The sequence below is a fragment of the Chroicocephalus ridibundus genome, chromosome 2 (assembly GCF_963924245.1).
Source record: "Chroicocephalus ridibundus chromosome 2, bChrRid1.1, whole genome shotgun sequence".
Taxonomy (NCBI): Eukaryota; Metazoa; Chordata; class Aves; order Charadriiformes; family Laridae; genus Chroicocephalus; species Chroicocephalus ridibundus.
Genome location: NC_086285.1, coordinates 118339835 through 118353164, shown reverse-complemented (window position 1 = coordinate 118353164; position 13330 = coordinate 118339835). Strand labels below are relative to the sequence as shown.

General features: G+C 41.1%; 1 protein-coding gene across 1 annotated transcript in view; it reads right to left on the bottom strand.

Annotated features, from left to right (window-relative positions):
* RMC1 (regulator of MON1-CCZ1) overlaps nucleotides 1-13330 on the bottom strand; it is a 22679-nt gene extending 9349 nt beyond the window's left edge. Inside the window, exons 1-9 of the mRNA XM_063326711.1 lie at nucleotides 13050-13330; nucleotides 10717-10793; nucleotides 5759-5843; nucleotides 5321-5377; nucleotides 4157-4243; nucleotides 2815-2955; nucleotides 1016-1119; nucleotides 465-554; nucleotides 248-353 (exon numbers count right to left, since the gene is read on the bottom strand). Of these exons, the coding sequence (XP_063182781.1) occupies nucleotides 248-353; nucleotides 465-554; nucleotides 1016-1119; nucleotides 2815-2955; nucleotides 4157-4243; nucleotides 5321-5377; nucleotides 5759-5843; nucleotides 10717-10793; nucleotides 13050-13241 (939 nt within the window). The 5' untranslated portion in view covers nucleotides 13242-13330. The remainder of the gene's footprint in view (nucleotides 1-247; nucleotides 354-464; nucleotides 555-1015; nucleotides 1120-2814; nucleotides 2956-4156; nucleotides 4244-5320; nucleotides 5378-5758; nucleotides 5844-10716; nucleotides 10794-13049) is intronic.

Genomic DNA, 13330 nt, shown 5'->3' with positions numbered 1-13330 from the left:
AACTAACAAGAAGAAGAAAAAAAAAAGTATGAAAAACAGGTATTAACAACAGCCCTGATTAAATGTTAGCACAACAAGGTGAAAGGATAATTTTGAATCTCTTATACCCTTATGGTTTTGTGTTTGCACACTCTGGCTTTTGGAAAAGCTAAGCACATGCAAAAATATTTGCCAGAGCTAATAGGCATCATTATTAAAATCTGCCCATAACTTTTAAAAGGCACGACATAATATAAATAAATTGCACCTCAGTATCCTGATGATGTACTACCACCAAGTTATCCACAACATTCAGTGCAAACTTTCCAGTTCTGTTCAGCTTTAAAATGTGCGTCTTCTTACAGGAGCCCTCTCTACAGAAACAGGGATGAGAAGAGCTGGTCAATAAGCCTGTTGAAACTAGAAAAGCAGATGTCTCTCACACACATGTTAATTGCCACTAACGTTCTTCATTCTGCTCTTACCTTGGTAAGTGATAGAGGACTACCTCTGCTCCTGTACTATTGGAAGTCCTTGAGTGATGCCTCAAATAGAGAACATAAAGCTGCCCATATCTAACGAGACAACAGGATTAAAGCATTACTTTCAAATAAGAGGTCTACCAGTCTGTTAAAGCCATGCATTTTATCCTAGAAGAACAGATGTGAGATTACCTACATTAAGCGATCAATTAATTAAAAGACTAAAACAGCACTTGATAAATCACAATGCACAGCCTATATTCATGCAAGTTAGGCATCTAAGAACAACTCCACCAACACATCAGTTCAAAAAGTGAAGCATTCTCAACATTTCTGTACCAATCAAGAGTAATTTCATGCAAGACTTTGCAGTTGCTTCCCCTTCCTGCCTTGCCCCAAGAGAGTTGTTTAGATGCTTTTTTCAAGGCAGTAACTGAAGCACTTTAAAGCAGTAGCACTGCTAAAACAAGTGCAACCACGTTAACGTTGTCTTTTCTCAGCATCCCCAAACTATCACACTTTCCCAGGAAAGGCTTGATTAGTTAGATACATACATTGTAGCCATAGCAATATCTCTTTCAGAAAGGCTGAGCTTGGAGGACTTGGGTGCTGCAGGTAACTCGATTTCAAATTTTGATAGTTTTGACATTGTTCCACTCTGTTAAACAGAAAAAAAACCCAAAGAAATCCGTTGTTAAAGACTTGAAACGGAAAGGTCATAAGTAACCTTTAATCAAACGCTGCACCAATAGCACCCCCATGAGGTGAAGAATGGTGATAGCCAAAAAGGAAAAAGGTTTGACGCTTTTTTTTTTCCCCCTACTGTGTTCCTAAACACTTCTGGTGAGATATAAATATATATATATATATATATATATAAATATATAAAATACTTCTGGTATTATAATTTTTGCAGCTTTATCATGTTGATTTTATAACATTAGCTTCAGCTAGCAAAACGTTTCAATTTTAATTAATACAAATTTGTATGCAGATCCCATTTACAATTGGTCTGGAGATCTCAAACAGCAGTTCTCTTAACCTTTTCTCTCTTCCAGCAAGTCGCACGCTCCGACTTTTAAATACTGGGAAGGGGAAAATATCAGTACCTCCTACCAGTCACTGTCTCCTTTTGTTCCTGCTAACTCCAGAATCTGCCTTATGATGAGAGCATACTCCTGCTCCTGCCCACGGTTTCCTCTCTCCTCTTCCTCTTTTCCTAACTAATTTATATTTAAGCAAGTTTTCAGAGTTTCCAAAGCTTCTACTGAAATTCACTTCCCATTCTCATTAACTCATTCCTGAGTGTGAAGTGTGAACACGACAGAAATATATCCTTTGCTAGAGCTCTATTTTCAAAGACTATTTTAGTACAGTACCTTTCTCAGGAAATCTTTAAAGATTACCTTCTGAAGACAAAATAAAAAATATTTAGCTTCAAGCTACAACTTGACACAAAATGTTAAGGAGGGGGAAGCATGACCTAAGTCCTTAAAAAGAAAGCTGTGAGAGGCTAGTAAGTTCTGCCTAGCCACCTAAGAGAATGTAATGTCAGGACCCAGTACAGATCCTACACCAGATCAAACCAGGAAACCCATCTGAATAAGCTTCTTTTTAATCTCTTCCCTTAGACTATCAGAGAAATCCTCCTAATCCTTTGAAAGAAGCAAAATGAACTCTTCAGTTCTTTTCCTCATTTTTTAAATCGTCTTACTGCATGATTAACTTAAAACAGGTTCTAGTTTTTGCTACACACTTTTTCCAAGCTCAAAGGAAAAATATTTTCCCATTAACCTTAAGTGTTGTCCGCAGGGAAGAACACTAAAAGAAAGAAATACTGTAAACAAAACTCTCATGCTTGGGACAATAGTTGTTTCTTAAGCACTACCTTTTTTATTTATTTTTCAAATTCATCCACTCACCTTTGGAAGGTTGTAGTTATAATTACAAGTGAAAGGCCCTTAATTTTTCTTTATTACTGTGCTACAGAGTGCAAATGCCCATAGTAAAATTAAATACTACCTACACTTACTTAAGTGAAAAAAAAGTTCTTGAAAGATTGTTGTCAAATATTGGGTCACTGATTTTTTACCACCTACCCCCCCCCTTTCTCAAGGTCAACTGTCTAACATTAGCAGGATACACCCTTTCCAAAGAGGACATAATAAAGAGCGAATTAGTTAATTTTAAGCCATCACCTAAGAACTACCTTACAGATTTTTGCTTTGCCCTTTGCTTATTGTCATATAAGGATGCGAACACATGTGCCTCTTGGAAGAAATCCAGGAAAAGCAGCCTAAAAAAAAAAAACGGAAGCACACAAAAATGAAAAGTTTGGAACATATTCCTTTACCTTGAAATAGAATGGCTGCAGGACATTGCCAAGGACAGTAGTTGACAGAAGAATAACAGAGCTCTCTGGACAATACATGTACCAGTTGACATTAATACTCTGATTCTTCAGAAGTTTTAAACTTCGTTTCTCTGGTAATACCTGGAAACACAGGATATTAGTATTATATTACCATCAGGATTCCAAAAGCATAGGTGGTACTACACAGTAGCTAGAAACATTAAGTGAGAAGCATTTAAGTGTTAAGTGCTAGAATTTAAAAAAAAAAAAAATCAGAAACCTGACAATTACAGCTTAGGCCCCAATTTACTGTAGCTAAGGAAATGCACATCAAATACTCATCAAATTCTAATGAGCTGAAAGGTGCTGGCTCTTCCCCTCATCCAAGTCTAGGTATAAGTTCTGTCCATAATGGAGAAAACATTGACGTAACTAGTGAAGCTTTATTAAGAAGTTATTACAATATCTTTGCTGCTTTCATTCCCCAGCTTCCTTAGTCTTTAAGAACTAAGACAGTATATAAATTGATTCTCTTTATTTTAAGGGCTTAAATAACTTCTCTTCAAAAAACACACTTCATTTGGTCCTTTTACCTGCAGGGTTGACATTCATAATCCTTTTAGGTGCCAAATATTTTTTTCTCCCTGAATCAGCAGGAAATAATGCTGCTTTTTCAGTTACTTTCTTTAGTACTAGCTTAGTACCAATTACTAGTACTAGTAATTATGTGAAACACCGTCTCTTAGCTCCAGGACTGGAACTATTGGGAAGTGCACAACTTCAGAGAAAGTTTATAATATTCCTTGTGATGGATGTCACAAAGGGCTATTTATTCATTAGATTTCTCCAAAAACATATGCAAAGGTAATTATACCTAAACACAGAAGAACTCAGACAATGAGATCAACATAGGAGGAAGCTGCCAATTTGCAGAAAGATATCACTGTCTTAGTCAATTATTTGTTCTGTGCTGCATTTTAAGCATGCACATATCTTCCCAAATGCTGATTATTTTCTTTTTGCACGAAGTAGTATTTCACATTAGATTTAGATACTCATTTATATAAAAGCCAAGAGCATTAATCTAGAGTTCTCTAAGCATTAATTCAGTCCTCCTTTATACAGAGTCTTTGTTAGCTGTGCTAAATAACCTGTTAGTGTTAAGTTCCCCCTGCCCCAAAAAGTATTCCCCTCAAAGAAAAATACTCATAGTCTGCAAACCAAACAGCAGAATTTCTTTTTTGAGCAGTGCTTTCTCACAGAACTAAAAGAAAGGAATTCAAAGATACAGACACAAATTTACATTTTCAAACCTCTATCCTACAGGAGTTATTTGTATTACCTGATAGAATTCAATTCCTTGATCTGTGATGAACACGATTTCTGTAGAACTTGTCCAGCAGAATCCTAGAATATTGGCATTCTTTGTCTTTTAACAAACAAGCAAACAAACACTCTTTTACTTGGAAAAATTAACTATTCAGATAAGCTAATATTACTAAATGAAGAACTCAAAACCAAAGGCAATTTAGTTATCCAGTCACTGGAGTTAATACTTTTTGCCAACTAGACACCCAGCACACATCAGCTACTTCTGTAAAGACTTCCAAAACTATGTACAAACACAACTACTGTACGACCTGAATTTTTGGTAGAATGTAAGATTTACAAGTTTATTACACAGTCAAATTTTCTTTTTGCCCTAAATACAACCAAGTTGTTCTAGTTCAAATCATACTGCCAATCCAAACAATTCCTGACATGAAAAGCAGGTTCTTCTGCTGACAGGAATTGAGAACTACGTGGAAGTATTTGCCATGACTTCACTCAGAACACTATCATAGATGGTTTGCTAGAATGGTTTACTCAAATACATAATCCTAAATAATAAAGCAGAAAAGTGCTTCAGCTTTAAAGTCTACAGGAATAAAGAGATCCGCGCAAATCAGATGTTTAAAAATTTACTTCAGCATTCTATTACCCCAAAATTTAATTTATCTTAGTTAAAAAGTTGGAAAGTACCAAATAATGACAATGGTACTTTTTTTCTGGTAAAATAATAATTAAAAAATAATTAGAAGGGTTGTTTAAAAATACCAAACATAGTATGCAAACTAGTAATAGCTAACTATCACTCATCAGTGAAATTAGGGTAAAACATCCACATTAACATATCTGACATTAGCATAATTACCATCTACTGCTTCTGTATGATCAGCACTTTGTCTCTTGTGCTTCCCAAACCCTGACATTTGTTGCCTCAACAGCATTTCCAGTCCTTTCTAGGAAAGAATTAAGGTGACTGGACCAGGAAGTTCTTTATGGTATTGTTAACACCTGCTCATTTACCTCAATTCAGGCAGGCAGTAGTGACTACATACCTTATTTACTTCACGTTAGTGTTTTGGAAGGTATCCCAATTAGTTCTCTTGTAGAGTAGAGGCCACCAGCGTCAGCTAACATTAGAGTTTCACTTAAGCATATAAGCTTGGGAGATTTAACTTACCTTACATTCCTGCGTATATTCTAGCTGAGGACTATCTGGAATAAAATTCAAAAAATCCTGCAAAAACGCCCATGAAGTGTATTAGCAATTATGAAGAACAGACAAGATAAATATCTAGATACAAGAGAAGAGATATTAGTTTATCAAATTATTTTGGATGAGATATAAAGAAGAAAAGCTGACTTACTATATTCCACTTCACCCCTGCCAGGGAATTCTTTATAGAAGTTGGCTCCCCCCACACTTTTTCTTAAATGATGACACTAGCAGGACAACCACGTTGCCTGTTCAGCCTCTCAGGATGATAGAGAAATTTTCACTACAGCTGTTGTTAGCCACCAAATGCTCTTGAACATTTGTCTCAGGGGCTTCTACTCTGGTACTGTAAGTAGAAGATTTCCAGATACAATTCCTATCTGCAGGGTGTAGGTTTCTTACCACACTCTTCAAAGTTCTCTGCACAGCCAGTATCTTGTTGCCCAAGGAAAACTTGATGCACTTCACTTCTCCTTTGTCTTCCATCCTATACAGAAAGAAAAAAGTTATGGAAATATCTAAAAGTTTCTTACAGAACTCTGTAATATACCCTCAAAAAGACAATTAAATAAGAAAAAAAAAAGTGTAATGCAAATGCTTCTGAATACAACTTATGAATGTTGCCTAACAAGTATAGGATTCAAAATTCAGACTGGAAGATAATGGCAGTTCACTCTTCAGACGTCCAGAACACATCTGTTAGAGAAACATGGCTAAGGTCAGACAAATTAGCACATGAAGTTACTCCAAATATTCAGCTCTGTTGGCCTATGATGTGGAATTGGAAGACGGTGGGAGTATCCAAACCTGCATTCTCAGTTATGCCCCAGTGAGTCTGGAGTTCTGTGACACCCAACAACATCCTGCAATCAGCTCCTTTACCACAACTACTGCTACTTGACACAAGCTGACTCGCTTCCCCATTAGGACACATCCTCTAGAAGAATTTCTGATGTTAAAGGGAGAGTGAGGCTGTTTTCATACCATTTAAAAAAAACCCAAAACAACAAAACTGTATTCTTAATAAAGAAGCATCAGTACAACTGGCATGAATAAGGTAGTTCTACTTCCAGTATGCGTTATTAACTCCAGAAAAACAGAGCACTAGATAGATAGTCAAGCAGGAAAATTGTGGAACCTCCTGAAGTTCACTGTGTATTTTCAGCTCCCTCAGGATTTGTGACAAAGGTAGTCAAATAAAAAAGTCAAATGAAAATAGCAACTTCCAGGACAGGCAATACCTGACAGGTCACAGTAAACACAACTTGACTACAAACTGGTTCATCCATAGATGGATCAAAGCAAACTCCAAGTAAAAGAATACTTCTTACATACAGACAGCAGAATTCAAAGAGCCATCACTCTTAACAGAGGCATATATAAAATAATTTTTTAAAGACAAAGTAGTTTAATTGAAAGTACCGTTCTCTGATTCTGAAAAAAATATTTCCACAAGAAATAGAAGCCATAGAAGAAGCTAATTTAGACTAAACAAGAAACAGAATGCAAGAAATCTACATGTAGGAAACACTGTTTGAATCACAGGCATGAAATTCAGAAATTATGGTTCTCTACTAATTTATGTTTATTTCATTTTGTTTAACTTGCTAAACTGCATCCTAGAATAAGTCACTGCTGCTGTAGCAATCACAAGTTTGAATCCCCACACTCTCTCACATACAGAATCACAGAATCGCTTCAGTTAGACATTTAATATCATCAAGTCCAATCGTTAACCTAGCACTGCCAAGTCCACCACTAAAACACGTCCATAAGCACCACATCTGCGTATCTTTTAAACACCTCCAGGGATGGCAACTCAAACACTTCCCTGGGCAGTCTGTTCCAATGCTTCACAACCCTTTCAATGAAGAAATTTTTGCTAACAGCCAGTCTAAACCTCCCCTGGTGCAACTTGAGGCCATTTCCTCTTGTCCTATTCCCTCTTACTTGGGAAAAGAGACTGACCCCCACCTCTCTACAACCTCCTTTCAGGTAGTTGTAGAGAGCGATAAGGTCTCCCCTCAGCCTCCTTTTCTCCAGGATAAACAACCCCAGCTCCCTCAGCCGCTCCTCATAAGACTTGTTCTCCAGACCCTTCACCAGCTTCGTTGCCCTTCTCTGGACACACTCCAGCACCTCAATGTCTTTCTTGTACTGAGGGGCCCAAAACTGAACACCGTTCAAGGTGTGGCTTCACCAGTGCTGAGTACAGGGGGATGATCACTGCTGTCCACACTATTCCTGATACAGGCCAGGATGCTGTTGGCCACCTGGGCACACTGCTGGCTCATATTCAGCCGGCTGTCAACCAACACCCCCAGGTCCTTTTCTGCCAGGCAGCTCTCCAGCCACTCTTCCCCAAGCCTGTAGCACTGCATGGGGTTGTTGTGACCCAAGTGCAGGACCCGGCACTTGGCCTTGTTGAACCTCATACCATTGACCTCAGCCCATCAATCCAGCATGTCCAGATCCCTCTGTAAAGCCTTCCTACCTTCAAACAGATCAACACTCCCACCCAACTTGGCATCATCTGTAAACATACTGAGGGTGCACTTGATACCCTCATCCAGATCACTGATAAAGATATTAAAGAGAACTGGTCTTAATACTGAGCCCTGGGGAACACCACTTGTGACCGGACACCAACTGGATTTAACTCCATTCACCACCACTCTTTGGGCCCGGCCATCCAGACAGTTTTTCCCCTTAGCGAACAGTACGCCCATCCAAGCCATAAGCTGCCAGTTTCTCCAGGAGAATGCTGTAGGAAATGGCATCAAAGACTTTATTAAAGTCTAGGCAGACAACATCCATAGCCTTTCCCTCATCCACTAGGCAGGTCACCTTGTCATAGAAGGAGATCAGGTTAGTCAAGCAGGACCTGCCATTCATAAACCCATGCTGACTGTGCCTGATCACCTGGTTGTCCTGTACAAGCCATGTGATGGCACTCAAAATGATCTGCTCCATAACCTTCCCTGGCACCAAGGTCAGACTGACAGGCCTGTAGTTCCCCAGACGCTTCTTCCAGCAGTTCTTGTAGATGGGCGCCACATTTACTAACTTCCAGTCAAGTGTGACCTCTCCCGTTTTCCAGAACAGCTGATAAATGATGGAAAGTGGCTTGGTGAGCACTACCACCAGCTCCCTCAGTAGTGTTGGGTGGATCCTATCCTAATAGACTTGTGTGTGTCAGAGTGGTATAGCAGGTCTCTAAGAATTTCCTCTTGGGTTATGGGAGCTTCATTTTGCTCCCTGTCTTCCGGCTCAGGGGGCTGGGTACCCTGAGAACAACTGGCCTTAATATTAAAGACTGAGGCAAAGAAGGCATTAAGTACCTCAGCCTTTTCCTCATCCTTTGTCAACACATTTCCTCTCGCATTCAATAAAGGATGGAGATTCTCCTTAGCCCTCCTTTTGTTGCTAATGTATTTACAGAAACATTTTTTATTGTCTTTTATGGCAGTAGCCAGATTAATTTCTAGTTGGGCTTTGGCCCTTCTAGTTTCCTCCCTGCATAACCTCACCACATCTTTATAGCCTTCCTGATTTGCCTGCGCCTTCTTCCAAAAGTCACAAACTCGAGTTTCAGCCAAAGCTCGCTGTTTAGCCAGGCCGGTGTTCTTTCCTGCTGGCTCGTCTTTCGGCTTACAGGGACAGGCTGGTCCTGTGCCTTTAAGATTTCCTTCCTAAAAAATGTCCGGCCTTCCTGAACTACTTCGCCCTTCAGGACTGCCTCCCAAGGGACTCTCTCAACCAGTCTCCTAAACAGGCCAAAGTCTGCCCTCCAGAAGTCCAAGGTAGCAGTTCTGCTGACTCCCCTCCTTACTTCTCTGAGAACTGAAAACTCGTATCATTTTGTGACTGCTATGCCCAAGACAGCCTCCAACCATCACATCACCCACCCGTCCCTCTCTGTTCACAAACAACAGGTCCAGCGGGGTGCCTTCCCTAGGTGGCTCCCTCACCAGCTGTGTCAGGAAGTTATCTTCCACACACTCCAGGAACTTCCTAGACTGTTTCCTCCCTGCTGTATTGCATTTCCAGCAGACATCTAGTAAGTTGAAGTCCCCCAAGAGAACAAGGGCTAGCTATCGTGACACTTCTCACAGTTGCTTATAGAATACATATGATACATAAAGATATATATATTCCTAGAAGCTATGCTAATAAGCTAAGGCACATGAAGGACAGGGAGGCGATTCAAAACAGCCAGCATGGCTTCACCAAGGGCAAGTCCTGCCTGACTGACCTAGTGGCCTTCTATGATGGAGTGACTACATCAGTGGACAAGGTAAGAAATACAGATGTTGTCTATCCGGACTTCTGTAAGGCTTTTGACATGATGCCCCCACAACCCCTTTCTCTCTAAACTGGGGAAATATGGATTTGGTGGGTAGACTGTTTGGTAGATAAGGAATTGGTTGGATGGTTACATACAGAGGGTAGTGATCAACAGCTCAACGTCCAAATGGAGATCAGTGATCTGTGGCGTCCCTCAGCAGTCTGTATTGGGACCAGTCTGCCCCCCTGCTCCACTCTGATGAGACCTCACCTGGAGAGCTCTGGAGCCCTCAGCAAGAGAAAGACATAGACCTACTGGAGCAAGCCCAGAGGAGGGATACAAAAATGACTAGAGGGATGGAACATCTCTCCTATGAGGACAGGCTGAGAGAGCTGGGATTGTTCAGCATGGAGAAGAGAAGGCTTCGGGGAGACCTTAGAGCAGCCTTCCAGTACCTGAAGGGGGCCTACAGGAAAGATGGGGACAGACTTTTTAGCAGGGCCTGTTGTGATAGGACAAGGGGCAATGGCTTTAAACTAAAAGAGGGTAGATTCAGACTAGATAGAAGGAAGAATATTTTTTTTTTTTTTTTTTTTTTTTTTTTTTTTTTTACAATGAAGGTGGTGAAACCCTGGCTCAGGTTGCCCAGAGAAGTGGCAGATGCCCCATCCCTGGAAACATTCAAGGTCAGGTTGGACAGGGCTCTGAGCAACCTGATCTAGTTGAAGATGTCCCTGCTCACTGCAGGGGATTTTGGACTAGATGAACTTTAAAGGTGCCCTCCAACCCAAACCATTCTATGATTCCACATATTCCTTATAAAATGCTTTCATTAAAAAAGAAAAAAAAAAGCCACCGACTAATACCTTTTTTTGCCCCCCAGAAAACTATAAATTCATGAGGTCAAAGCATACCATCTTAATTGCAAGATTATACATAAGAACAAAATTAAAAGATGATCATAACTATTTCTAAGTCTTATGCCTGAACTACAGTAGATCAGGGCTAAATACCACATAATTTTAAGTATGCAGAATTCTACCCCAAGACAATAAAGATGAAGGTGCCTTACCTGAAGGAAATGGGATTTCTGTCCTCTAAACCTTTAACAACAACTCCTGTAGCTCCACCAGATCGAACAGCAAAAACCTATTAAAAAAGTTTTGAAAAATATTTGTAGCTTATTCAAAATCATAAGATTAACATGCTGCCTTTTCTATAAGCCATACTTTTAATTTTTTTTACTAGACGCAATTTTTGTTCTTACACAGATCTGCCAGTTCACACTGAGATTCAGTAAATAATTAATTCTTTCCTCTGGAGTTCCAATGGTACTGTACAGGTTTCCAGTGGTACTGTAACAGTCTTGTAGGCATACGCTGAACTACTGAGCAAGTTAAAACAGTAAAACTCTGTGTAAGGTTTTCTCTCTCTTTTTTTTTTTTTTTTTTTTTTTTAATATTCATATTTTCCTAAGCCAGGTACTAGTAGAAGTATCTGAGACATCAGGGCATTGTTTAAAACAAAAAAAAAAAAACCTTGGGGATCACGAAGAGATACAACACAATGACCTAGAAGCTTGATCTTGTCCGAACATGTTATTAGATAGGAATAGTTTAATAGTAATCTGCTGTTTTGCATGTACCTGAGAAGCTTCAGCCAACTTGAACTAAGAACTTAAAGAATTCCTTTAGCACAACTGCACATATATACGTATGAAACCTGCTACAGCTATACCACTTATTGAGCTGGAATAAGAGAACATTAAAAAAAGTCATGCCATTAAAAATTTTAACTGGCGTAGAAAAAGAAAATCAGGCAGATGCCTTATTTGTACTTGTTTTATGTGCAGAAGCACTAGACAAACAGATCAGGTCTCCGAATAACAGATATATTGTTTTGTGAAACTAGCCATGCTACTGGTGTAGTATGCTCATGCAGAAATACAGGTGTCAAGACGATAAACTGCAAGCAAGCCTTACTATAATGACAAATAATTAGTTTAACTACTTTTAATATTGATGTAATAGAAAATGAAGACAATACTCTCTTAATCTTTATGAGATCAAAAGATAGCAAGGAAAGATCTCTCGGAAGGCCATTCACATGGGAAACTGTCATTGAAATGCTGGTTATAAATGATTTGGAGACACTCTGGAAATTAAACAATTTTAGAATAGCAAGAAAACACAGAGAATTAAATTTACAGTTGAAAATAAGTTTCTTTCAAGTGAGCTCTTAACAACCAGTTTCTGTGCAGTTATATCACATCCACACTATGATATAGTGTCTCACAACAGGCCTGTTTAAGTAATCTTATTTCAATTGGCCCTCAAAATGTGAGTAAAGGATTATGACTTAGAAAGGACACCAATAATTCTGAGCAGAGTGTAGCTGCAAGAAGCACATCCCAGAAATGCTCCTCCCTCTCCAAACATGCCACCGATCATGTCCACACCGCACACGGCAAACCATGCCATTTATATGGAGAAGAAAGCTTGAACGTTTCAATTCTGTGAATGCTGAGGTCACAGAACAGTTACAGGAATTAGACAGCAGACTGTATCCATATCTATATAAGTCTCACGACAGACTGTGGAACTTTTAGCTATACTGAATTGAATACTCAGAAGCTCATAGGGATATTAAGGAAAACACGCTTAAAAGAACCAAAGCCAAGAAATTAAAAGCAAAGTGTCAAGTCAGGTCCGAGCCACAAGTAAAGCTACAAATTAATTTTTACGAATATACTGAACTTTACCAATTGAAAAGGTGGGGGGGGGAAATCAGAGAAATGCAGTTAGCAGTGAAGTGACAAAGTTTGGCGGTAATGTTGGGAGGTCTGGAACAGAAAGGAAAAAGTGCTGACTCTGAAGAATCCCAGAAGGGCCTTCGGGCAGTGAGAGTAAAGGCAGGTGAAATTCAACCTAATAAATTTACGTTGGTACATTTGAAAAAACAAATTTCTACCGCCTCTAGCAAGATGACAGGTTCCGAGCCAGCCGCCCAGCAGCGAGACCTCGCACCGCAGCGGTTCCACAGAAGGGGATGGGGAGGAGACCAAAGCCGGGCGTGAGAGCCTCCAGACCCCTCTTCTCGGGGAGCCGGCGGGGGAGGCTGAGGTAACAGGCCCGAAGCCGCCACCACCCCACCCGTGTGAGGCACGGTGGGGGTGCCCAGCACCCGCCGGCCGCTCCATCTGCCCGCCGCGGCAGGCTGGGAGCTGGGCACCGACGCAAGGCGGCGGCTCTCCCTCCCGCAGCCGGCGAGCGGGCCCAGCTCCTGAGGCGACCATCCGACAGACCCCGCCCGGCGGCCTGTCAGGACGGACGGGGTGGCAAGGAGCCGGGGGGAACGCGTCTCCCCGCCGCCCCCGCGAGGAGGGCCCCTCGCCGCCACCCCCACCTGCTTGTTGGCCTCGTCGAAGAAGACGCAGTTGACGGGGTTGGCCTTCTCGAAGTGCACGGGCCGCGCGCACAGCGCCAGGTAGCAGCCGCCATCCCCGGCTCCCGCTCTCCCTTCTTCTTCTCCTCCTTCTTCTCCTCCTCCTCCTCCCGGCGCCTCTTCCTCCCCCGGCGGCGGCGGCTCGCGGCTCATGGCGGCGGCGGCTCGCGAAGTCACCCGCCGCAAAAACGGTCCCTTCAACGAACTCCCCCTCCCGGCCGGCCGGGCGCTTCCTGTTTACA